Source organism: Coregonus lavaretus (assembly GCF_964263955.1).
Source record: "Coregonus lavaretus genome assembly, chromosome: 14".
Taxonomy (NCBI): Eukaryota; Metazoa; Chordata; class Actinopteri; order Salmoniformes; family Salmonidae; genus Coregonus; species Coregonus lavaretus.
The window spans coordinates 25,009,198-25,036,719 of record NC_140001.1 but is presented as its reverse complement, the minus strand read 5'-3'; the positions used below and the strand labels follow the sequence as shown (position 1 = coordinate 25,036,719).

General features: G+C 41.5%; 1 protein-coding gene across 1 annotated transcript; it reads right to left on the bottom strand.

Annotated features, from left to right (window-relative positions):
* Positions 1-4,709: 4,709 nt before the first annotated feature.
* Positions 4,710-25,559, bottom strand: LOC311141862 (mitoferrin-1-like; the record flags this gene model as incomplete). The annotated part of the gene is made up of 4 exons (XM_084177359.1): positions 4,710-5,464; positions 5,604-5,660; positions 5,922-6,183; positions 25,377-25,559. 4 exons carry the CDS (start codon positions 25,557-25,559, stop codon positions 4,932-4,934), a joined length of 1,035 nt encoding a protein of 344 aa, XP_084033485.1. The 3' UTR covers positions 4,710-4,931.
* Positions 25,560-27,522: the final 1,963 nt, after the last annotated feature.

The following is a 27,522-nucleotide window of genomic DNA, read 5'->3' as shown; positions in this document are numbered from 1 at the left end:
GCTCCAGCGACGCCTCTCGATTAGAGGTCGTTAAATGATCAAATGCATATGTGCTTATCAGAGTAGTGGTTACAATCCGGTACATAGCACAGAACCGTCCTTGTGTAAGTTCTGAACGACGGAGACTTTAGGTTAGCTAGTTTGCTACAAGGCCAGGCAGAGGGTAATTTAAAAAAATTGAGTAATAAAAAAAATAATAAACAAGAATACACACGATAAACTATAAAAGGCTATCATTTCTACTTGTTAGGTTACATGCTACTTGTCGATGAGTTTGCATTGAGAAATGTGCTTGCGGGATGACGTCAAAGCTTGCGACAAGATGTGTAGTTCTGTATGATAGCCACATTAGCGGCTAATTAGCGTTTGGTTTTGGGGGGTAATTACAGGCGAATATATTGATAAATTACCTTGTCCTACAGAGATTTGCGCGGTTATCAAAACGTCACGACAGGGTAAGCCTACACGAAACACAGACCTTATATGAAGTAATTCTAAAATCGCTGAAGCAAACATGAATTGTGAAAAAACATTTGGAACCATTACCGGGTTTTACCGCTAGGTTTTTAATAGGGTATTAGAACTCATACTGTGGTACTCAATTTGGAAAGGACAGGCTCTGGTTTATCTTGGATATAGGCCTACATCTCTCTAGCAGTGCCCTCATGGGTGCAGTCTGCTTTAAGGAGGCTATCCATGAGATGAACATTCAACTATAGTGCCCTCTATTGGTTCTAATGCAACAAAGTTTAAGGTAGACTTGTCCGTCTACTTTAGATTGAGCCCTCAGTGATAGTCCTTTACACCATTCTCAACTAAAATAATAGGTTTATCCAATAAACACAACATTGACCACTTGCATTTTATTTGAGCTCAAGTGTTACTTACTGTAGCAGCATAACCACAATCATTTAAACATTTGCATGGTATTTGTTTTCCAAAATCTAAAACAATTTTACTGTAGATGGCACTCTATAGTCATATCATCCCAGTTTCATTGTGTGCAAAAAAGAAGCAACAATGTTACATGATGAACATCCCTGGACAAGATTTTAATTCTCCAATTTCCATTAAAACATATAAATCACTTATTCATGTGGCATACTTAATAATATTACTTACGATGTACATTGTTGAAATGATCTTACGGTAAAGTTAGAAAAGCTAGATAATTAAGCACGGCTTTAGCAGACTTCTTAAAGTATTTATTCCTTATCTCTAGGGCTGTAATGCAATGTGTCTAAACAAGGCAATACCTGTATTCTGTGGATATTTGATCAAAAAGGATTCAGAAGCTAAAAAGGTACTTCATATACTGAATCCCTGAACAATATTAGTTAAATCAAATGTTTCCAATATTCTAATTATCTTGAATTATCAACCAACCCATCTCCAATTTTCTTAAATAGAATATCAGTCCTGCTAAACGTTTAACAATGCATAAGAGCAGTATTATTTGTAGAGCGGTTAAAAGATCTGGTGAGTGCTTTTTAATGGAATGAATTCCGTCAACTGAATGACAAGCATTTAAGCAGAAGATTAATACAAATTGAATAAAAGGCATAAAACAGAAATGGCATGTTTTGCATTTGTAAGGAAACATGCATGACATAAGTCTTAAATTCCACTTTTCAGAAATATGAATCAACAATATGCCAGAAACTAACATCAAATGAATGAACCTAAAGCTGTCCAATAGTTGTAAATAAGCTTGAATTTAAATCAACCTAAATGTGTTAGTGTTGCACATTTGTTTATATTTACATGCTGTGATATTTAGCAAAAACATAGGTGTAATTCTATAAAACACACACAGAAAAGGCTCAAATTAGGAGTAACTTCATTTAAATTAAAAGAAATGGTCATGTACTATGCCAACTTCTCTCTACCACTGTTCACCTGGTAGTCCCAGTTTAGACTAAAATGACCCCTTCCACCAAACACTTCAGCCTTCACAGATACAGTACAGTTGGAGAATAAATTATCATATCGCTACCCTTCATAAAATGCTGAGGCACACAGTGACTTTTCAAACATAAGGCAATAAACCTCAAGACAGCTAAATTACAAGCTTAAATGAAGAAATCCAAAGAAAAATATGCTAAAGATATTTTGGCTGGAGATGATGCTTGGACTGAAAGGACTGCCAATAAGCAGTCCTTTCATTTATAGTTATTTCACAGGTAGGTTCACCGCTACCTTCAAAACTACAGGTTTGCGAGTGGAAGCATACAATGCATATCTTTAGGATTTTAACAAGGAATTAATTAGCCTACATTTGAGGGACTGTGATCTTTGGAGATCTCATAGAACTCTATACTTCACTGGTGAATGAAAATAAAACATAAGCTTTTAATTAAAAGCAAACAAACAAATCTTGCAGCTTTGTGGTTACAGCAATATGTGGAGGAATGTCTGCTTCTGAGCAGAAAACGCTGAGCCAAGATGCTGGGAAGAGGGAGAGCACAGTATGTGACTAAAACAGGCCAGAGAACAAACAGCTCATCTGGTAAGCCATTAGTACTGGTCTCACTGTCAGACAGAATCCAACGCTTAAAGGGCTCGCCTGTTTAACTGGTGTGGGCTGCAGTGGTACTCATTCCAAATTCTGCTGTCTAGAACATTGAGTGTTTTTTTTCCGAAAGAGAATCAGTCAAATTTGCCAATCACAAAAAATAATTTCAATACAGATTAACTATGTACATTATTACAAGCATGATATTTTAATCAAAAGCTAAATATGAACAACATCACAGATGTCTGAATGCAGAGATGAGATGATCCATGCCACCAGCCTCTGACAGGTTTGGTGCTGACGTTTGGTCCACCTGAGGACCTGCATAATGAAGTGCCTCCTGGGAAAACAACCACTCACTAAAATATACAAAAACTGACTCTTCTCTGCAACATAGAAGGTCGTTATATAATTTACACTAACACTCTCGATCATTGTGCGTGATTCCAGAGCATAGGTCCACTACTGTGCTCAAACAAGGCAAATATTTGGGCCGTTACGGCCTATATACCTTTGATATTACGAGGGATTCCAATAACCTCAGGAAAAGGAGGCTGACTCACTTCACTGTGTGGTTAAAATAAATTACTGAAACTAAACTACTGCAGACTTGAGTATGGGAGGTGCGGAGGTTTGAATGAAGATCTAAAGTGAAAATACCCAACATTTAGGGGTTGAACCAAAAGGGCACGATGCACCACTGTATGTAGATCTCAGAACTAACAACGCTGAATAGAAAATAGCCCTCATCTTGAAAGGTTCAGCTCAGACCATAGGCACATTGCATGATGCCAAGGAAAAATAACAATATGGTCCTATTTCAGTACATTTGGTTTTGACATCAGTGGTTTCTTGCTATGATTGATAAAATCTGGCTTCCAGAGGTAACATTTAAAGACTATATGAGATTTAATCTACAGAATGATAACAAGCCCTTTTAATGGCAAACAATGATTATGATAATGGAAAAATAACAATCTGAACAACACAAAAAGCTTTGAAGTTGTAGCTGACTTCATTACTAAAGAGGCACTTTGAAAGCGCAATTGTTCTGTGTTTATAAATACACAAGGAAATAAAACAAGCAAACAGCCATGTGTCTCTTCCGAATCCATAAAATGCAAGCCCTGAAAAGTAAATAAAAAGTTCCCATATCAGATCTATACTGAACAAAAATACAAACGCAACATATAAAGTGTTGGTCCCATGTTTCATGAGCTGAAATAAAACATCCCTTTTTTTCCCCCATATGCACGAAAAGCTTATTTCTCTTAACATTTTGTGCACACATTTGTTTACATCCCTGTTAGTGAACATTTCTCCTTGCCAAGATAATCCATCCACCTGGCAGGTGTGGCATATCAAGAAGCTGATTCAACGGCATGATCATTAAACAGGTGCACCTTGTGCTGGACACAATAAAAGGCCACAAAAATGTGCAGTTGTCACACAATACGATGCCACAGATGTCTCAAGTTTTTAGGGAGCGTGCAATTGGCATGCTGACTGCAGGAATGTCCACCAGAGCTGTTGCCAGAGAATTGAATGTTCATTTCTCTACCATAAGCCGCCTCCAACGTAGTTTTAGAGAATTTGGCAGTACGTCAAACCAGCCTCACAACCGCAGACCATGTGTAAACATGCCAGCCCAGGACCTCCACATCTGGCTTCTTCACCTGCGGGATCGTCTGAGACCAGCCACCCAGACAGCTGATGAAACTGAGGGGTATTTCTGTCTGTAATAAAGCCCTTTTGTGGGGAAAAACTCATTCTGATTGGCTGGGCCTGGCTCCCCAATGGCTGCGCCGCTGCCCAGTCATGTGAAATCCATAGATTAGGGCCTAATGAATTTCTTTCAATTGACTGATTTCCTTATATGAACTGTAACTCAGTAAAATAGTTGAAATTGCATTAAAATTTTTGTTCAGTATACATACTGTATGAATGTAGCCAAACACAATCATACAAATACAGTCACCAGATAGAGATAGATGAAGTTGGGAGTGTTGTGCGCGTAGTGAACGGGTGATTTTTGAAAAGGGCCTGTTGCCATATGAAGATGTCCTTTACTCTGCATTACTGGAAAAACAAGCCATCTATGCATTTCCTGTTCATTTAATAGCCTCCACTCCTCTAATGAATGACACTGCACAATGGAAGGGCTTGCTGGGTAGGTAAAAGTGAAGGGTAAGGAGTGCCACGGTCTACCACTCCCACAGCAAGTCTTACAAACTTCCTCCATTGCAGTGACTTCCCTTTGAGAAAATGCACTGAGATTATTACACAACAGCACACAGATATACATTATGAACACGACTTTGCGTATATGATGAGACTTTTTGCATTGATTCCATTGGAGAGCCAGGAGCCTCCAGTATAGATGTGGTGGATGGTCGACCCCCTCCACAGCCCTTCCTCAGACTGGGCCTGCTGTCCCAGCCTCTCTCTCCATCTGCTGCTTGGTCAGGAAGTACTTAAAGAACTCATAGACTGACCAGGCAATTGCAGTGGAGGGCATCTGATATATGACCCGGGCCTGGATCCCTTTGAAGAAGGCAGCCATGCCGCCAAAGCGATACACTGTCCTGAAGGCATTTGCCATGCCTGTGAGGTGACCACTGAAGTGCATGGAGCTGAGCGCTACGTTCTCCTGTGTGTTGAGCAGGGTCTTACACACATCCAGCGGGGTGGTTATCGCTGCAGACACGGCCCCTGCCGCAGCCCCAGACAGTATGTGGCTGCCGGGGTGGTACCGTCTGTGGGGGTTGAGCCGCTCCTGCATCAGCTCATAGGTCATGAAGTGGACAGCCTGGAAGGGAATGTTCATGGTCAGCTGTGTGCTGTAGCTGCGGTAGAAGGCTGCAAGCCCCTCAGTACGTTGTATAGTCCGAACACAGTCCAACAGGTTCCGATAGGGAGAGTTGTACATCTGCAGCCGCTGTTTCACCACTAAGACACGATGCAGGACAGCACCGTCACACAGACAGGGGAACAAAGAGAAGGGGGTTCATATTCTGTACTAATTTCTAATTGAGAACGTCACAAAAATCAAGATCTTACACCCCAATGCCCCCTTTGAAAGCCTTACCTTCAGCAGGGTTCATGACTGCGTCATGCAGCACAGTGGCCACACAGCCTGCCAGTCCTAGTTCGGACAAAGTTATCAGTCAGTCAGGCCTCCACATGTTACCACCCATCAACATACAATACCTCGTGATACTACATCAGTTCTCACCTCAACTGTCTCAAGCCAATTGTTTATACTGTAAGTTTATCAAAACTGCCAACACGACTACCAAAACAATTAACTTCTTTCTGTGCCATGTTACAGTGGTTCCAGTGGTCACCTTCCAGTGGTCAGTGTGAAATGTGAGAGAGTTCCAAGGGAAACAGAACTGTACTATACCATTGGCTATGTGGCTGTTTCCTCCATTCTGAATGACTTCGCTGAGTGTGCGCTTGACCTGTTCGTAGCAAGCAAAGTAGAGGGCGTGGGCAGGGCCAGCACCCAGCATGGTGATGTTGAGGCCCCTCAAGGGTCTGAGGAGACCCTCCGTTTGGATGATCCTTCTCAGGGCCTCGTACACGCTGCTGTACTGAGCCTTCGGGTCTGGATGCAAACTCTGCATCCTGGTCTGGAGAAAGAAGAGGGACATTTGAAGTGAGAGACCCTAGCTTCTCATGATGTGATCTATACAACCTACTAAAGCTAAACTAAAGACCATAGTCAAACCTCCATACACTCACCTGGGCTGTCTGTTTCTGAGGTTATTGTTTCTCCAGTGATCTGATGTCCTGCCATGTTTCTGTTAATGTCTGTTCTTGGCAGAACTCATGTCCTGATGCGTGTCTGTCCCAGGCCTAGGGGCTGTGGCAGTTATTTGTTATACCCTGCCATGCCAAGTTATTTGGACAGCACAAAGAATGTTTTTATTTGGCCTAAAATGTTTGGCAGCCCAAAAAACAGGCCATTTATATCTTCCTTAGCATATTGCCTTGTGTTTCCTTCCTTTCCCCAAACAATAAAATATCAATTACATTTCCTTCAGATAGATCTGGAGGCTTGAGGAATTCATACAACTTAGAGTTGAAGTTTTTGTCAGTTGAACTAAAACTCTACACAAATCACACACATTGTTGAACTCTACCTCAAGGATACAATTAATTCTGCATGTGCCCTCAAGACTAGCTTCTGTAGTTATATTTTACTTACATGAGACATTACTTTTCTTGCATTCATCTCTCAATACGTTTTTGAAAGGGGGATTCCAATGGGTCGTTCCACCTCAAAGAGCACAAGAAAGAGGATTGACACTCACCATCTCAGATTGTTCTGAAATTGTTTATGTTGTTAGAAACAGATAAGCATTCCTGCAACATTATTTTGTTGAAATATGATTTGATCTCTGAGAAATTAAGCTAATTGAATGCACCCAAATTGTCCATTTTAATTTATTGGATTCATACATTTAATAAATATTATACCTAACATCCGATTTGGACCAATCTTTTTTCTAACTATGATTTAGACATGAGGAATCCAAAGAAATGGTCAAAAGCCACCCACGGACCCCCATGCCAATCCCACCCCAACAACGAGTATATAGTATCCGTTCTCTATGTCTCACAGGTAGTATTGGGCTGCGGCTCGGAGTATTGATTCTTCATCCTATGTAATATATTCACAGTGAATTTGGTGATGTTTTTTCCCCCCTGTCCAGAGAAATTAGTCATTGAAGTTGTTAGGTTAATGCCCTATCCTACATCCTGATATTACCAGGTTCTGACCACTAGTTGGTGCTGTTCCTGGCTTAATTTTTATTTATTTCTTATTGGTGGCACAAATCCAATGCAAGTCAATGGTACCTACAGTGGGGGAAAAAAAGTATTTCGTCAGCCACCAATTGTGCATGTTCCCCCACTTAAAAAGATGAGAGAGGCCTGTAATTTTCATCATAGGTACACGTCAACTATGACAGACAAAATGAGAAGAAAAAAAATCCAGAAAATCACATTGTAGGATTTTTTATGAATTTATTTGCAAATTATGGTGGAAAATAAGTATTTGGTCAATAACAAAAGTTTCTCAATAATTAGTTATATACCCTTTGTTGGCAATGACACAGGTCAAACGTTTTCTGTAAGTCTTCACAAGGTTTTCACACACTGTTGCTGGTATTTTGGCCCATTCCTCCATGCAGATCTCCTCTAGAGCAGTGATGTTTTGGGGCTGTCGCTGGGCAACACAGACTTTCAACTCCCTCCAAAGATTTTCTATGGGGTTGAGATCTGGAGACTGGCTAGGCCACTCCAGGACCTTGAAATGCTTCTTACGAAGCCACTCCTTCGTTGCCCGGGCGGTGTGTTTGGGATCATTGTCATGCTGAAAGACCCAGCCACGTTTCATCTTCAATGCCCTTGCTGATGGAAGGAGGTTTTCACTCAAAATCTCATGATACATGGCCCCATTCATTCTTTCCTTTACACGGATCAGTCGTCCCTTTGCAGAAAAACAGCCCCAAAGCATGATGTTTCCACCCCCATGCTTCACAGTAGGTATGGTGTTCTTTGGATGCAACTCAGCATTATTTGTCCTCCAAACACGACGAGTTGAGTTTTTACCAAAAAGTTCTATTTTGGTTTCATCTGACCATATGACATTCTCCCAATCCTCTTCTGGATCATCCAAATGCACTCTAGCAAACTTCAGACGGGCCTGGACATGTACTGGCTTAAGCAGGGGGACACGTCTGGCACTGCAGGATTTGAGTCCCTGGCGGTGTAGTGGGTTACTGATGGTAGGCTTTGTTACTTTGGTCCCAGCTCTCTGCAGGTCATTCACTAGGTCCCCCCGTGTGGTTCTGGGATTTTTGCTCACCGTTCTTGTGATCATTTTGACCCCACGGGGTGAGATCTTGCGTGGAGCCCCAGATCGAGGGAGATTATCAGTGGTCTTGTATGTCTTCCATTTCCTAATAATTGCTCCCACAGTTGATTTCTTCAAACCAAGCTGCTTACCTATTGCAGATTCAGTCTTCCCAGCCTGGTGCAGGTCTACAATTTTGTTTCTGGTGTCCTTTGACAGCTCTTTGGTCTTGGCCATAGTGGAGTTTGGAGTGTGACTGTTTGAGGTTGTGGACAGGTGTCTTTTATACTGATAACAAGTTCAAACAGGTGCCATTAATACAGGTAACGAGTGGAGGACAGAGGAGCCTCTTAAAGAAGAAGTTACAGGTCTGTGAGAGACAGAAATCTTGCTTGTTTGTAGGTGACCAAATACTTATTTTCCACCATAATTTGCAAATAAATTCATTAAAAATCCTACAATATGATTTTCTGGAGAGAAAAAAATCTCAATTTGTCTGTCATAGTTGACGTGTACCTATGATGAAAATTACAGGCCTCTCTCATCTTTTTAAGTGGGAGAACTTGCACAATTGGTGGCTGACTAAATACTTTTTTTCCCCAATGTATATTAGCATTTTCACGTTTCATGTCCAAATCATCCTAAAGTATCTAAAAATGGACTGTGTAACTCAATTATTGATTATTTGGATATGAAGTGCAAAAATGCTAATATGGGTACCATTGACTTGCGCCACCAATGATAAAAAGTTAGCATTTAAAACAGTGGCAAAATAAACTAAACTAATGCATAAGTTAACCAATATGTAATTTTTGTAATTTGGGTGAACTATACCTTTAACATTCAGGAACACCACGATCTAGTGGTCAGAACCTGGTATTATCAGGATGTAGGATGGGACATAAACCTAACAACTTCCATGACTAATTTCTCTGAAAAGGGGAAAAAACATCACCAAAGTCACAGAGAATACATTAAATAGGATGAATAAACAATACTCAGACGCAACTCCATAACACTTGTTGTTGGGGAGGGATTGGTGTGGGGTTTGGGGGGTCTGTGGGTGGCTTTTGACCATTTCTTTGGATTCCTCAGGTCTTATTTAATAGCTAGGTTTCCATCCAATTGGCAACAGATTTTCATGTGAATATTCTAAAATCCGCATAAAAGGGAATATGCGCATTTTCACACCAGTGGTGTGTTTCCACCAAACGGACTTGTTGCAGATAAAAATCAATGTGTGATGACATAGTGCACACAAAATGTACTTTTTCCCTTCTGCTTTCATGTACCGAATAAAAATCTAATGTTCAATGTGTTTCCATCGCATTTTCAACTCTACCAATAGTTTTTTTTACAAAAACTGTTACATTAAATAGCAAATGTGCCTACTCTGGTCTTAGCATATGCACTCTAGCCAACAGCTCGCAGACACAGGTAGTCTACATGATGAGATTTATGAATAAGAGCGAGAATATTTTTATTTGTCAAACGGCAGTCAAGCATCGATAATCATGTCACCAGAATCAGACCCTCGATATTTATTGGAAAGGAGCATCATGATCACCGAGCACTTTCACCACCCTGTGAAGTTCATCATAAGTTATTTCATCTGTAGCCTAATAAACTGCATGGTTTCCCTAGTCGTAGTGGGAGGACCACACAACATATCATCGCATGACTCCAAGTTTAGTTCGATATGATGGTTATTATATCAATAATTATGCATAAAGGCATTTCCACTGCAATTTCTTGCATAATTAATTTTACAAAACACAAAAAGATCCCACCATGTCGAACGAAGGAATTATCTGTTGGCATTTATAAAATTGTACCGAAACGTTCTGTTTCTATCACAGCGGTCTTGTTTTTTTTTTGTTTTTTTTTCAGTATGACTTTACTCGCATAAAAACAGTGGATGGAAATGTGGCTATTGTTAGAAAAAAGTTTGGCCCAAAACGGATGTTAGGTACTATATTTATTGAATATTATATGAATCCTATAAATTAAAACAGCCAATTTGGGTGCAATCAATTAGCGTAATTTCTCAGAGATCAAATGTCAAGAAAATGTTGCAGGAACGCTAATCTTATCAGTTTCTAACTAAAGAAACGATTTCAGAACAATCTGAGATGGTGGGTGTCATGGCTTGCTGAATTGACATGGAATGACCCCAATGCCTTCTCTGTAGTCTATACAACTAGGCTATACATTGTATTCTTAGGTGAAATGGATGGAATAGGCTAGCCTACCCACAACAAGGCACACCAACTAGCCAGAGACACGATTGGACAATTAAACTGATGAGACAACGACCTTCATTAATTTATCATTTTATCAATACACGTGTACGTGCAGATTTGCTCAAACAATTCCATACAAGGACTTAGATTTTGAACCTACTCCAGTATGTGGGCAGCCCTGGTCCTCAACATTGCTACAAGTTTTTTTGCATCTGATCTAAGCTTGGGAGAGCAGAGGTATTTTCACAAGGTGAGATAAATTAGTGAGCGTACTTTTGTAAACAATAAGGATCTACTCAGGAAATGCTTGCGTTTCTAGCTCCAACAGTGCAGTAATACCTAGCAATACTCCCCCCCCCCCCCCCCCCCCCCAACAAAAAAGATAAATATACACTGAGTGTTCAAGATATAAAGGAACACCTTCCTAATATTGAGTTGCTAGGGAAATTATTCTCTTATATTTTAGATGTGCTGTTAGCTTAATAAGAAAGCATTAATGATTAAACATAATAGGTTTGTACTGTACTGATATAAATTGGTCAACATAACAAGCTGTGATTAATGTGAGGAACTATTAGGGGGTAGGCCGAGACAGACTTGTGATTCACACAGACACATACACACTGCCTCTTTGTTAGAACGCTCAAGGACATGTGTTCTGCTACAAAGATGTCTGGGGTTGCTGACTCGGGACAAGCTGCAGATAACAACTTATGCCTGGCAACAGTGAAGCGCCAAGGGGCTGGGATCAGTCTGTGCGCCAACGATAGGCTGAGTAAGTCTAAACCACGCTCAGTCTCTACTCTGATAGGCCAGCAGGGAGCGGGAACTATCTCTGTCAGAGTATTTAAAGAAGAACTTATAACAATGGACCAGTTCTCCGACTGCCCTGTGTGGTTTTTCAGTGGACCCGTATATACGAACATCATATTTACCATTGAAGTGTTTTGCATTAATTAAAATACTAGTCTATTTTAGAAGATGTGTATTGACCTCTTTTTGTTCCAATACCAGATTTGAATTGACGCAACTTATCAGTTGCAGACCCTTTTGCACTCAGAACAGCCTCAATTTGTCGGGGCATGGACTGTACAAGGTGTCGAAAGCGTTCCACAGGGTTGCTGGCCCATGTTGACTCCAATGCTTCCCACAGTTGTGTCAAGTTGGCTGATAGTGGATTTCTACTCCAAATAGCTTGTTCCATCTCATCCCACAGATGCTCAATTGGATTGAGATCTGGGCAGGCCACTGCAGTAAGCTGAATTCACTGTCATGTTCGTGGAACCATTCCTGGACAATTCTAGCCTTGTGACATGGGGAATTATCCTGCTGAAAAAAAATCCATTTTCAGATGGATACACTGCTGCCATGAAGGGATGCACCTGATTGGCAATGATGTTCAGATATCCTGTGGCATTTAAACATTGCTCTACTTATCAATTTTATCAATTCCACCTCAGGACAAGAAAAATAACAAGCTGTCACAAACTGTACAAGGCTATAAACAAGCAAGAAAGCCTCTGGATGTAGGTTATTTTTCTGGTTGCCGTCAATTTTATTCCGCGTCACTAAGACACTTCCAACAACATGTCTCCAACGCCACTCAGGGCGATAAAGTCCTAGACCACTGTTATTCCACCCAAAAGCAAGCATACAAGGCCCTCCTTCGTCCGCCATTTGGCAAATCAGATCATGACTCTGTACTTAAAAGCAGAAACTCAAACAGGAAGTACAGTGAGGGAAAAAAGTATTTGATCCCCTGCTGATTTTGTATGTTTGCTCACTGACAAAGAAATGATCAGTCTATAATTTTAATGGTAGGTTTATTTGAACAGTGAGAGACAGAATAACAACAAAAAAATCAAGAAAAACGCATGTCAAAAAATTTATAAATTGATTTGCATTTTAATGAGTAAGTATTTGACCCCTCTGCAAAACATGACTTATTACTTGGTGGCAAAACCCTTGTTGGCAATCACAGAGGTCAGACGTTTCTTGTAGTTGGCCACCAGGTTTACACACCTCTTTGCAGATCTTCTCCAAGTTAAGGTTTCGTGGCTGACATTTGGCAACTCGAACCTTCAGCTCCCTCCACAGATTTTCTATAGGATTAAGGTCTGGAGACTGGCTAGGACACTCCAGGACCTTAATGTGCTTCTTCTTGAGCCACTCCTTTGTTGCCTTGGCCGTGTGTTTTGGGTCATTGTCATGCTGGAATACCCATCCACGACCCATTTTCAATGCCCTGGCTGAGGGAAGGAGGTTCTCACCCAAGATTTGATGGTACATGGCCCCGTCCATCGTCCCTTTGATGCGGTGAAGTTGTCCTGTCCCCTTAGCAGAAAAACACCCCCAACGCATAATGTTTCCACCTCCATGTTTGACGGTGGGGATGGTGTTTTTGGGGTCATAGGCAGCATTCCTCCTCCTCCAAACACGGCGAGTTGAGTTGATGCCAAAGAGCTCGATTTTGGTCTCATCTGACCACAACACTTTCACCCAGTTCTCCTCTGAATCATTCAGATGTTCATTGGTAAACTTCAGATGGGCATGTATATGTGCTTTCTTGAGCAGGGGGACCTTGCGGGCGCTGCAGGATTTCAGTCGTTCACAGCGTAGTGTGTTACCAATTGTTTTCTTGGTGACTATGGTCCCAGCTGCCTTGAGATCATTGACAAGAGGGAGGACCCGTGTAGTTCTGGGCTGATTCCTCACCGTTCTCATGATCATTGCAACTCCACAAGGTGAGATCTTGCATGGAGCCCCAGGCCGAGGGAGATTGACAGTTATTTTGTGTATCTTCCATTTGCGAATAATCGCACCAACTGTTGTCACCTTCTTACCAAGCTGCTTGGCGATGGTCTTGTAGCCCATTCCAGCCTTGTTTAGGTCTACAATCTTGTCCCTGAAATCCTTGGAGAGCTCTTTGGTCTTGGCCATGGTGGAGAGTTTGGAATCTGATTGATTGATTGCTTCTGTGGACAGGTGTCTTTTATACAGGTAACAAGCTGAGATTAGGAGCACTCCCTTTAAGAGTGTGCTCCTAATCTCAGCTCGTTACCTGTATAAAAGACACCTGGGAGCCAGAAATCTTTCTGATTGAGAGGGGGTCAAATACTTATTTCCCTCATTAAAATGCAAATCAATTTATAACATTTTTGACATGCGTTTTTCTGGATTTTTTTGTTGTTATTCTGTCTCTCACTGTTCAAATAAACCTACCATTAAAATTATAGACTGATCATTTCTTTGTCAATGGGCAAACGTGCAAAATCAGCAGGGGATCAAATACTTTTTTCCCCTCACTGTACCTGTGTCTCTCTCCATTGAGAAATGGTCACCAGTTTCAGAGATTATGCTACAGGACGGCTTTGTTAGCGCTTATTGGAATATGTTTCGACACTCCGCTGATAACATTGACGAGCTAACCACCTCCGTCACCGGCTTCATTAGAAAATGTATCGGCGACGTTGTCCCTATGGTGAGGGTTCGCTGCTTCCACAATCAAAAGCCATGGATTAACACAGAGATTGCCGCTAAACTAAAGGAGAGGGCTACCACACACAGGGCTGCCGTAGACAACCCTGAGGCTACGGCCAAGAACAGGAATATGTCCCGCTATGACCTCTGCAGAGTCATCAAATGAGCAAAAGGACAATATAGGAATAAGGTGGAATCCTATTACACAGGCTCCGACGCCCGCCGCATGTGGCAGGGGCTACAGTCCATTACGGATTACAAAGGAAGACCCAACCGTGATCTGACCAACGATGCCTCTCTACCAGACGAACTCAGTGCATTTTATGCACGCTTTGACAACATCGTACCGGGTGTGAGGGCCGTCACCAACCCAGAGGGTTGGGTGATCTCGCTCTCCAAGGCCGACGTGAGAAAGGTCTTTAATCAGGTCAACACCCGCAAGGCTGCAGGGCCCAACGGAATTTCAGGGTGCGTTCTCAGAGCATGCAGTAACTTTCAACCTCTCCTTTTCCCAGTCTGTAATCCCCACATGTTTTATGATGACCACTATCATTCCTGTCCCCAAAGATTCTAAGGCTTCATGCCACAATGACTACTACCCTGTAGCACTCACTTCTGTAATCATGAAGTGCTTTGAGAGGATTGTTATGGCACTAACTCCACCATCTCAGACACCCTAGACCAGTGGTCACCAACCTTGTCTGAGTCAAGATCACTTTGAGTCAAAATGCAAGCCGAGATCTACCACTCAGATTTTTTTCAAACATGACTTACAAAACATAAGCCTATGCAACTGTCATGACTGTCCTGTGTGAGGATCCAATGGCTCAGATCAGCTTGGCAATGGTTGACAGTAACCAGGCCTCTCCCACCGACAGAAGAGGGGAGGAGGGAACTGATGTGGGGGTTTTTTTGACACCTCACACCCTGTCATAAATTTAAGGAGAGGACACTCTCTCTTTACCCTACCATATTGGCTAAAGGAATGTCCTTTGTCTCCAGAGACTTTTTCCGCCCAACACTCTAACATCCAAAAAGTGAATACTGGAACAATATTTCTAAGATAAGAATGTGGGGAATGGTCAGTGGGGATCTAAAGAATAATCATGTCATATGGTTTGTTATGTCATTACAAATGGTATCAAGAAAATACAGTAACTTGGAAAGTATATCCCCTTTATCTGTCAAGTTTTCATCCAATGTGTATATAATATGAAAAATGATGAAAATATTTTTGTTTAGATAGGAATGGGATTTTAGTTTTCTAATGAGATTATAGTTTTTCATATAAGCTTTGCACAAGTAAGTAGCCACGCCCTGAGGGAGCTCAGAGAGCGTGTGAGCATGACGGAACACCCTTTTAACCAGTGTATAAAAGGATAGTTTAAGAATTAACATATATCAGACCAGAAAGAGGTTAAGATTAAGAAGGTTAAGAAGATAACCTCACCTCCCAGACTAGACCCGAACATTGCCAGGCTGCAGCTGTGGGTGTAAAGTGGTTCAAACTCTGACTAACCACACGAGGTGGAGAGGAGAAGAAATCTCCCCTCTCAGACAATTACTGGTACAGCTAAGTAGCTGTTCTAAGGAAACACCCACTACAAACCAGGACAACTAAGAAGAAGGACATTGTGACGTCTTGTGGACAATCAGAGCCTTACAAGTGAGCTTAGTGAAGACCCAGCCAAAAAAACCTTTCCCAGAGAGCTTGGGTTCGACAGATATAGACGACAAAGAAAGGCATCCACAAGTAAATGCATTCATGATTTCTTACTCCAAACGGGCGGTGGTTTGTGTGCAAAATATTATGATTACTTTGAGAGTAGTTTCCAAATGTAGCAACGATAAGTGTCTCTTTCTCTTCCACCCTCTCGCTCTCTACCCCTCCCTCTTTTGGTAAACAAGCAGTCATGTTGTTGTTAGTCCGCTAAGGACTTTTTCTCATGTATTAAGTGTATATGTTAATTCTGTGTTATTATTTAGTTAACTAGTAAATAAATAATTAAAACAATTTGTGTAGTACTGAATCATGAGTAAGGCTGGGGTTTTTGCAGATCCAAGAAGGTTGCGACCGTTCAGAATGAGGATATGATAAGAGGTTATTAATTAATACATTGACAGTTTTATGGATGTGATAGGTAAAGACCTTCAGAGTTTAATTCGGGAGTTCTGTAGCAAAGAGGTTTGTGCAGTAGGCTATAGGCCCAATACATCATAGCATATTGGCTACGCTTGAATTGCCCTGCCAATGTTGTTCTTCTCAGACCATTTTTAAAATTATATTTCAAAATTGTAGGTATATGATCACACTGGTAATAGATCATTTGTTGTATTATTTGTGAGGCACAGCTGAGTGAGCATAATAATGTTTTTTTTACTGTATTGATTGTCAGTCAGAGTAGGGAGGGAGCAGCGGTGAGGCTGCCTCTCACCCGACTCACCGTCCCTCCTCTCTCCCTCCCTCCGCTGAGAAAAGGGGACACAGTCTTCCAGCTGATGGCGAAACATAAGTCACACTACATTACTTTTGCCTCATGCACCAATTGATGTTGTTACTCCTATGATCAGAGAAAGTAAAATATTCCTCAATATTAAAAAAGACAAGCGGCAAATAACGCAAGCTTATCATAACGTGCATTTTATGGCTTATAAAGAAAGGTGTTGAACAAAGTGTTGACAGTGCTGAATAACAACGTAAACAAGAACCTACTCATAATAACAGCAGCTCTTTGCTGTATTCATTGAGTCCCTCTCTAGTCATGGTTTTAAAAGTTTGGAAATCTCACATTATCAACTTTGCTATGCATTCAAGGCTTTTTTTGTACAGTCTTATGGCGCAAGGCCTGCCGGGTACACATGAAAATGGTTCAAAATGGTAACACTTTGCCTTCCAGGCGCTAGGACTGCTGAATCAAGTGCACTTATCGTCAACAGCGCGAAACACATGTTTTTTTTATAGGAGCGCAAGGCTTTATTATTAATTTTTTTTCCCGAAATGTTTGGTGATCGACTAGGAATGGCTTGGAGATTGACTTGTCGATCGCAATCGACCGGTTCGTGACCGCTGCCCTAGACCCACTCCAATTTGTATACCGACCCAACAGATCCATAGATGAAGCAATCTCAATTGCTCTCCACACTGCCCTCACTCACCTATATAAGAGGAATACCTATGTGAGAATGCTGTTCATTGACTACAGCTCAGCGTTCAACACCATTGTCCCCTCCAAGCTCGTCACCAAGCTTAGGACTCTGGGTCTGAACACCTCCGTCTGCAACTGCATCCTGGACTTCCTGACGGGACGACCCCAGGTGGTGAGGGTAGGCAACATCCCCTCCACCATGCTGACCCTCAACACAGGGTTGTGTGCTTAGTCCCCTCCTGTACTCCCTGTTCACCCACGACTGCATGGCCACGCATGACTCCAACACCATCATCAAGTTTGCTGACGACACGACAGTGGAAGGCCTGATCACCGGCGACGATGAGTCAGTCTACAAAGAGGAGGTCAGTGACCTGGCAGTGTGGTGCCAGAACAACAACCTCTCCCTCAATGTCAGTAGGACCAAGGACCTGACCATGAACCACAGGAAACAAGGGGGGGGGAGCTTGGCGCTACAGAGGATAGTGCGGACAGCCCAGTACATCACTGGGGAGGAGCTCCCTGCCATCCAGGACATCTATATCAGGCGGTGTGGTAGGAAGGCCCGTAAAATCATTAAAGACTCCAACCCAGTCTGGCACCAACAGGCTCTTGTTCAGCTTCTATCCCCAAGCGATAAATAGCTAACAAAATAGCTACACGGACTATCTTTATTGACCTTTTATTTTTGCATTGTCTCTATGCACACTCACAGGGCCCTACACACTCACTCCATCTGCTCACTCACACATACACTACTGGTCAACAGTTTTAGAACACCTACTCATTCAAGGGTTTTTCTTTATTTTTACTATTTTCTACATTGTAGAATAATAGTGAAGACATCAAAACTATGAAATAACACATATGGAATCATGTAGTAACCAAAAAAGTGTTAAACAGATACTTCAAATAGCCACCCTTTGCCTTGATGACAGCTTTGCACACTCTTGGCATTCTCTCAAATAAAGGGTGTTGTTGTCACCATAAAAGGTGAATTGAGGCGTATTCCAGGCAGAGTTTTAATGCTCGTTCACACGTGCACAGTTTTACGACAGGTCTGATTTATAACAGGAAACGCGTATGTATGGCGTGCGCCATGTTTATAAATCTCAATATTTGTATACGTGCGCAGACTTTTCTGAAATGGCGCAAATAGAAATTGAGTTTGAAATTTACGCAATGGTTATAAATAAGGCCCCTGTTCCTGTCCCATCTCAAAACCACCAATGATGCCCACCTTGACGCCATGCAGTTCGCCTACAGAGCCAATAGGTCTGTGGACGACGCCGACAACATGGGCCTTCACTACCTCGACAACCCAAGGACATATGCGAGGATATTGTTTGTGGACTTTAGCTCAGTCTTCAACACAATCATTCCGGACCTGCTAGAGCACAAATTCACCCAGCTGAAAGTATCGGACTCCATCTGCCAGTGGAATTCCTGAGGGCAATTCCACAGTAACGAAATTACACTTTGACTCAGTATTTTCACTTTAAAAATGTATGTCAAACAAAAACCATTGATTTCAAAAGTTTAACAAACCATACAACTCTATGCACAAGGTCTACTTTTAACAATTTCAACTGAAACATTTACAAAAACTAATTTAGTGAAGAACTGTGCAGACTTTGGTAACTGAATTATGGTAAAATCTCCCTCAGGTTTTTATGTGACCCCTCTCAATGTTGAGAACCACTTCTTGTTTTAAAAGCTTGTGAATATCTGCTCCGAATTAAGATTCAAAGATGTCTGCAGAAAGAACGGGGTGTCAGCTATGACATGGCACCTTGAGTTTGAGAAAATCTAGATTGGCTATTGAACTACTATTGAAGTGGTAACGGAATTACATAATGGGTCCCTGATCTGTACTACACAGAAATGCATAATTGTGGATATGAATGTCATTCTCCTCAAGTTTCACAACTTTGGACATCACAGCAGAGCACAGTACAATACAGCACAGTAGAGTAGAGTTCAGTATTGATTGTACTCTACTCACTGTACTGTACTGTACTCTGTGCTCTACTCACTGTACTGTGCTATCCAAACGTGAAACATTCGTCAATGATAGGTTCAGATATGGTCCAGTCCGGTCTGTCTGTGTTAACATGAAGGCAAGAGTGGACTGACCAAATTTCAACTACTTTTCAACGTCCATGCACGTCCGGTGTCTGTCGGTGCTCAGTGGGTAAGGATGCTGGTTACAGTAAATGGAAAGAGACGGGGCTCATGGGTAGATGTCAGTAAGAGCTGGGAGAGGTGACATTAACTGAAGTGTGAGAGAAAGGCAGAGAGAGATAGAAAGGGAGAGAGGGGTTGTCCAGACTGTTTTAACACTCTTGGTTTGACCATCAGACGAATGAATGAAAGAAAGAAAAAAGTTATCAGCTGAACATAACAGTATGCCAGTGTAGGTGACCCAACTGGTAATGAAGTAATTCATTTCTTAAAGAGACAGCACACACTTTTAGAAAAGAGATTTCTTCTATGCAAATGTTTTAAATCAGTACAAATAAAATATGTTATCTTAGCAGTTGCCAATAACATAAGTCCTAAATGGAAGGCATTGTTTGTCATCTGTATCCCCATGAATCAGCCAAAACAAGCTCAACAACTCACTCACACACTACTATTGTGGTCCTCTGTAGCTCAATTGGTAGAGCATGGCGCTTGTAACACCAGCGTAGTGGGTTCGATCCCCGGGACCACCCATACGTAAAAATGTATGCACACATGACTGTAAGTCGCTTTGGATAAAAGCGTCTGCTAAATGGCTTATTATTATTATTATTACTATTGAATAATATGCATTGACCTGTATTGTGAATAGACCTAGGCTACATCTTGTTTTACCCAGTTTATCAATAGAGATTTAGCACTCAAATAAATGTTTACCATTATGTTGTTTTGTAGTTAGATTGGTAAGAAGAAAAAAAAATCACATTGATTGTACAATTGATTCAATTAATGCATATATGGCTGTCTCAAGAAAATGTACATAAAATTGTTCAAATGTAATGATATTGAACTCAAAGATGCCCAACGATTTTACAGAGCAGTAGCTGAGTTTATATCGGTCTGGATCAAGTGCCACTCTGTGACTTTGGCTAATACGTCTTCTTATTTTGTGGTATTGTTTTTGTACCGTTTTGGTATTGAGTATCGTGATGGTATCAAGTATTGTGATACCAAAGCTGGTATGGAAGTCAAAATTCTGGTATCATGACAACACTAGGCAGTATCTTCTCACTAAGGCAAATTCTGGGTATGTATAAATGTACTTGGCGATAAAAAGTGATTCTGATGTAGGGCTGGGCGATGTATAGAAGATTCCGATTAATTAGAATGTAATGTTTTTCCGCAATATTCCAAATGCCTGTATCGCAAGAATCAATGTATTTTTTTTTTCTTCGTTTTTCTGACCGTTTATGTCCGCTTGTTCTCATGTTGTCTTTTTGGTCTCGTCTCTTTCGCTTCTTCTGTGCTGTGTGCAATGACTGTAGGCTGGGTGCATCTTCCAATTTACACACATCAAGCCCCTCCCCCTGCTACTCACAACAACAAAGATGAGAGATCACTTCTAACTCTCTGACAAGTGGTTTCAACTCGCTATTTGCATTTAAGGTTTGGTCCAACAGAATCGGTCATATGGACACAAAACACATTGAGACATTATTTTACTGTAATAGAGGAGAAGTTAACCTTTCTAACGATACCCTTTTTATGTCTCAACTCCTCAAATTGCGTGCAGAGCAGACACTACTAAAACGGGGGAGTATCAATGAACATTGATTCTGGAAAATGTATGCACAGTTTGTTGTACCATGTACCGCTAGCAGCATTTTTTGCCAAAGCGGTTATACAAGCTGGCTAGTGTGTGTTTTAATGCAATAAGCATAAAACAAAATTATATAAGGAATTGGCAACTTGTTCTCATTCTGAGAAAAATGATTTCAACATCTGAACAAAGTGGACAGGCTAGCATGCTGTTCAAACAGTTGGAGACGGACAGAAGGGTGTGTTCATAACAATTCAACTGTTCTACCTTGTTAGCTAGCAAATAGATACAAGTTGGCTAAACTTGAAATATAAAGATTGGGCCTAGCTTGCTACTCACTAGCACGTGGGCTTGTGCTTGGGAGATAGTTTATTAGACGTGTGTTAATTTTCGATAATGCCTGCTACAAGAACTTACGCCTCGATCACACTGACAGCGTCATTGCATTATAGTACACTAGAAGTACATTCATTTCCAATGGATGTTTAACTTTTGTTGCACACATATCCAGATAAATAATAATAATAATAATATGCCATTTAGCAGACGCTTTTATCCAAAGCGACTTACAGTCATGCGTGCATACATTTTTGTGTATGGGTGGTCCCGGGGATCGAACCCACTACCTTGGCGTTACAAGCGCCGTGCTCTACCAGCTGAGCTACAGAGGACCACATGATGCCGCGTACTATTTTGCGCAATGATGCTTTCGGTGTGATCAAGGCATTAGTCATTATTAGTGAATGTGCATTATATGCATGGTTCTGGTTAAAACAATATTTAAAAATGATATTTTCAAAGACAGACTTGAAAGCCAGATCAGTGATTATTGCGATCTCAGATCTGTAATACTGATACAGGTTGGACCTCTGCCCGGGTGCTGGCCATCCTCTTTCAGAGCCTACTTTAAGTGATAAGTAAAGTGTCCCCTCCCCTCTTAAGCACTAACGAAGTAAGAAGTTTCTAAACAAAATTGAGCAATCACAAAGTGGTGAAGAAAGAGTCCAGAATGAGACATGTGCTGTCAAACATCTTACTTTTGGATACTCTAGGCTCATACAGTACTTCTGGGCTCAGCCTTGCAGAGAGAGACTTTGCCTGCCTCCGTCTGTACTCACGAGTCCACTTGACAAAACAGAGCTAGCTTTATCCCGGTTGGCGGGTCTCACAGTGACGGTACAATGCCTCAGGCTATTAAAATGGCTACTCTTTCTGGCTGAGCAGTGCCAAAGAACCAGGAAACTAGCCTATTGATTGAATATTAGACAAACTTGGTGACCTTACTTCATTTGGTTTATTTTCTAACCTTGTCCAACAAGCAACTAATGAAACACTATGAGTCATTTGTTTGCATTGTTCTACTGCCATTGAGCTTAGTTTACTACCAGGAAATGCATTCCTGATGGGCTTAAAATATACTTCATAACAGGGAGAAGTAGATAAAAAAATAATAATAATAATAACACACCATTTGGAGATGACACACAGTAATAAAACTATTAGTAAATATATTCTACCAGGATCTAGGGTTAGGCTAACTCTGTGAAGTCGTCATCTCTAATACATCCACCTGATCAACTCAAATTGTTTCGATAACTCTTTCTTACACAATATTTTAGTTTTAAAATATATATATTCTCTCTCAGTTTTAACATGAATGGCACCCTTCCTACTGGCGAGGAAAAAGAGGACCCATTTGGCACTGGAGTGGAAAAATCGCACCAGCTCATCCTGCTTGTTTTGGGCTGGAGAGAAAAGCAGGGATGGAAGGAGCAAAATTCATCTGGGCTCTATGGGAAGCATAAAACATGCTGTTCTTTTCCACTCTTCCATGACAATGAATGGAGGTTGTAATTTAGACATGGGGCAGGGAATCCCTGTTTCTGTGTGACACGGCTGCTTTAGTTGTTCAGCAGGGAGTGACTTCATCAGTAGCAAGCTAACTTCAGAAGCCTGAGAAACCTCACACACTGTAGGGGTTAAAGTCACCCTACCATAATAAAACTCGGAGACCAGAACATAGCCTACAGATTGCTGGGGATGTCTGTGTGTTTTGTTTCTTTTACATTTAAAGTCATGACTAAATATGTGCTCATGGTATGTGTGTAAATGCATTTCATGAGTGCATCCCATGGCTGGCAGAGGCTGTTTGCTAATCAGCGTGTATAAGAGGGGGATAGTGCGCACACCCTTTTTCTGAATGTGAATGATTCCAAACACTTACATGCTGGTACATGAAGATAACACCCAACACTTCTAGAAGTAGTACAGAGGGACGTGTAGGTTACTCCCTGCAACTATCTCATAAAGAAAAGGTTAGATCAGTCATGTAGGCTCCTGGAAAGCACAAGGGTTATTGTTTTATTAATTAATGTAGTCTGTGTTCATCCTGTACTTTGTTTTCCCCAATAAAAATATTACTGCCAATCCTTATCACAGGGACATCAACGACTAAGTTATTGTTTCCTAATTTTACAGAGATTCAGTCAATAGTTTCTTGCTGTGTCACGGGTCTCCTAATGGGGAAATCACCCTGGTACCATCTTTCTTCATCCTGTCTTCTCTGTAATTGCTTAATAGAGTATGAGTAATGTCTTATGCAGCCACTGAATAGGCCTAGCCCAATGACAAACAATTGAAGTGATGAGCTGCTTCTTAGTTGTCAGGGTTCACTTTCTTGTCAGTTGTCACTAAACTTTTAGGCCTAACGCTGCGTTTACATTGCAGACGGCAAACCGGATGTCATGGTTTTCAATGAGAGCACGACGGTAAATGCCGTTGAAGCTGGCGGTGAATGCCGTCTGCCGCGGAACTTGCCGCCAAAGTTAGAATAGATCAACTTTTGCCATAGCATTGTTTTCTACCATATGTTGATGTGCACTTATTCTTTACTGAAATCACCATAGCAACGCATACCCTCGCGCTAGCTTGCTTTTGCCGTCACCCTCTTTCTTGCTTTCTTGTCCCGCTATGCCGACAGGTATGACGGTTTTTGCGTCCCTCATCTAAACGCAGCATTAGTGACGAAGAAGCAATCTTTCAGTGCACAATTTAAAGTATGGGATACAGAATATCTACTGAACTCTAATCTATTCCTACATTCAAATGAAGTTCATAGCAGCTGAGTTAATGAAACACTATGGCTATGTGTTGATCAAACGTGTAAAGTCTCGCTCTAAAACCTTGAGCTGTAAGATGGACAGCGTGAAAGGTCCAACACCAGATCCTGGCAGCTACTGAGGAAGTGGCGACAATGGCTTGTGTAACCCTGTTGAATAGACACACAACCTAGTTTGGCTCCATGTCAGATTGTCTCATTCTAATGGTTTGACTGAGATGAAAAGTTGTATGCCTTTTTTGCCACAAGCTTTATTCTGTTGATGTGTCAAGTCAAGAGTGTTTATATGTACACGGGGCTATCCTATCCAGCAATGTACTTAGATAAACGTGTATGAATGAACTTCACTGAATGAGCTGGAAAACAATAACTACCGGTATACAATGAGACGGGGCATAGCAGGGGACAAAGTTCACAACCACTTACATTTACATTTTAGTCATTTAGCAGACGCTCTTATCCAGAGCGACTTACAGTTACTCATTCCTTGTATGTCCTCTTACTATAGGCTACCTACACGCCCTTCAGCTTTGACTAGTCCAGCCCAGGACTAAACCAATTGGTTTTGTATATTTCATATGAACAAATATTGACCACTAACTACAGTTGTCCAGTTCCTTTAGGAACACTTTTCCACCAAAGCCACCTAAATTTGAGCACGTTTGACAGTTCTAACCTGGCACACAGACATGTGACCTTCACCCGTTTGCCTCAATTGCCTGACATCTAGTTTAATAAGGTCGGTTGTGGGTAAGACAAATAATTGTATAGAACAAATGGGCACTGTGTGGTTAATGTCAGAGAGCTATCTCAACATGTGCAGGCGTCAACCAGAACTTGATGGTTGTTGGATTTGAACGTTTTCGCAAACAAGCTAGCTAACTAACTAACTAACAGCTGTAGCTAAGTGTGCGGCTGAATAAGTTACTGGAAACGTTCAATTGCATGTTTCATTAACAGGGCTAGTATTTTCAGGGAGACAGGGAGGATTTCACCTAAGCGAGCAACAGTGTCTTGCTATGCAAAGATGCATGTCTCATAACGTTAGTTAGCTGGCTAGTTAGCAGCTAGCTAGCCCAATAACTAGTTTTCACACATGTAAGTCTGGTAAGGTTATTTCCTCCTCTGCTTGTTGATGAGCTGGAAAGCAGAAATGTATAATGATGCGAATGAAAAGGGTCATTGAGCCCATCACTTGGTTGATGGGCTAGCTAGCTCGCCTACCTTGACAGAGTCCACCGGGTACATCACCGTGTGCTCCAGGATTCCAGCCACTGCTCCTGCTGTCATGTGGATTGTCAATGAGGCATGGGGTGGCAAACTCTCGTAGTCCGAAGGCTCCCCATCTATACCTTTAATCTCCGACATCTCCACCGTTGCCACCACCGGGTCAGCGCGCAACTCCATGCGAGGGAGACTGGTCAAAATGAGATCTTTAGACACAGGCACTGAATCGGCGGCATGGATAACCACAACATCATTACCGAGTTCCAGCGCCGAGATGACGTCGGCAGAATACACGATGGCTGTCTAGTTTGAGCAATGAACATCCAGAAAACCGAAAATGAGGCGGGACAAACAGCCGGAAAATGCCATTGAAAAGTAGCCCCGCTAGGGATACCCTGCTGCCAAAATGAGGGGGCTCGATAGATCACGCCCGGGGGCCCGTGTAGGCGTGTTTTGCATCGAATGAAAGTTAATTGCATTTGATTTGAAAGCGGGCTGCCTCCCGGGCGTGAGCCAGCCAGGTGCCCATTTCAAAGCCCACGGCGAACTCGGCTCAAAACAAAAGTAATGTAATTAAGTACGTGTAGCAATTAGCAGGATTCTGGGTTTTCCATTGAAAAAGTGTTTTCTTTAAATAAAAACGCTTTATCTACCTTCCCAATAAAACATAGTTTACTTATGGAAACATTTACTTTATGGAAAATAGATGTTGTATGTTTCTGGACTGTGCACCATGCTGCCTTGTTGACAAAATGACCGAGCAGCACAGATTACTGTTCGATTTGAGATGGTGCTCCTCCTTCCCCGCTTTCGCCCGATGACGTGAAAGGCCATTGCTCGGTGCCCCGTGGTTCACCATAATCGAATCCGCGCACTGACAGTTCTTTTCAATGACCAATATAAGGAGAAAAAAGGACACAAAGGTCATTGATCCCTTGTCTATTTCAAAAGTAATACATGTTGTCATTTTTACCCTTATTAAATAATAATCGACAATGCCACTAGAATACCGCATGTGGCATGAGGAAACACTCAAAATCTCCTCAACATTAGCTGAGGGCTGATGCTAGCATGGAGTACAAGGAGTGGAACTTTAGCTAAACCAGAGAGGAAGAGGAAGAGAGAGGCCCAATTCGACAGAAAATCTATCTGTCTCCCTCCAGCTGGTGGCGTTTTTTCCTTGGAGGTCAATAGATTCCCACAGTATGAGTCATAAAACCTAGCAGTCAAACAGGGAAATGGTTCCAATCGTTTTTCCACCATTCATTTTTCCCATAGGGGATTTTAGAAACACTTAAAATAAGGGCTGTGTTTCGTGTAGGCTTTCCCTGGCGTGACGTTTTGATAACCATGTAAATCTCTCTAGGACAAGGTGAATTTTATCAATATATTGGCCTGTATTAACCCCCCCCCCCCCCCCAATTAAAAAAAATATATATATATGAAATGCTAATTACTGCTAATGTGGCTATCATAAAGAACTACAAATGTCATGACGAGCTGGACGAGACTGCCGAATCGAGAAAAAGGTAAGAATCTCTGGATTAACTATCTAATGTTAGCTAAATGTAGTAATTAACAAATTGGCTACATTTCTTTAAATGGACAATTCTGTGAACTTTCTTGTGTGTACATGTTAGCAAAGGTGTCAGCTAGCGATGACGTGCAGGAGCTTGCAGGTATTTGTAGTTTTGCAAGATGTCTACTTTGATGCTAATTAGCATTTTAGAATCTGAGAGTAAATAGAGCCAAATGTATTGATAAAAGTCCCCTTGTCCAAGAGAGAATTACATGGTCATCAAAATGTCACGCCAGGGTAAGCCTACATGAAATGCAGCCCTTATTTTAAGTGGTTCTAAAATCCCCTATGGGAAAAATGAATGGTGGAAAAATGACTGGAACATTTCCCTGTTTGACCGCTAGGTTTTATGGGTATTATGACACCTCCACTGTTTGGCTCTATGAGCGTGTTCAATTTGGTAAAAATGAATTGCTTATTTGCTACGTGAGGTTTATTTGATCTAATACAAGTTTCATAATTCTTAAATTGTTACAAGTGTACTGATATAAGTAGGACACGTGACATCCCGGCAACTTTGAGAAAAAAACACTATATCGGAGTTGTCTATGCATATTCATGGCA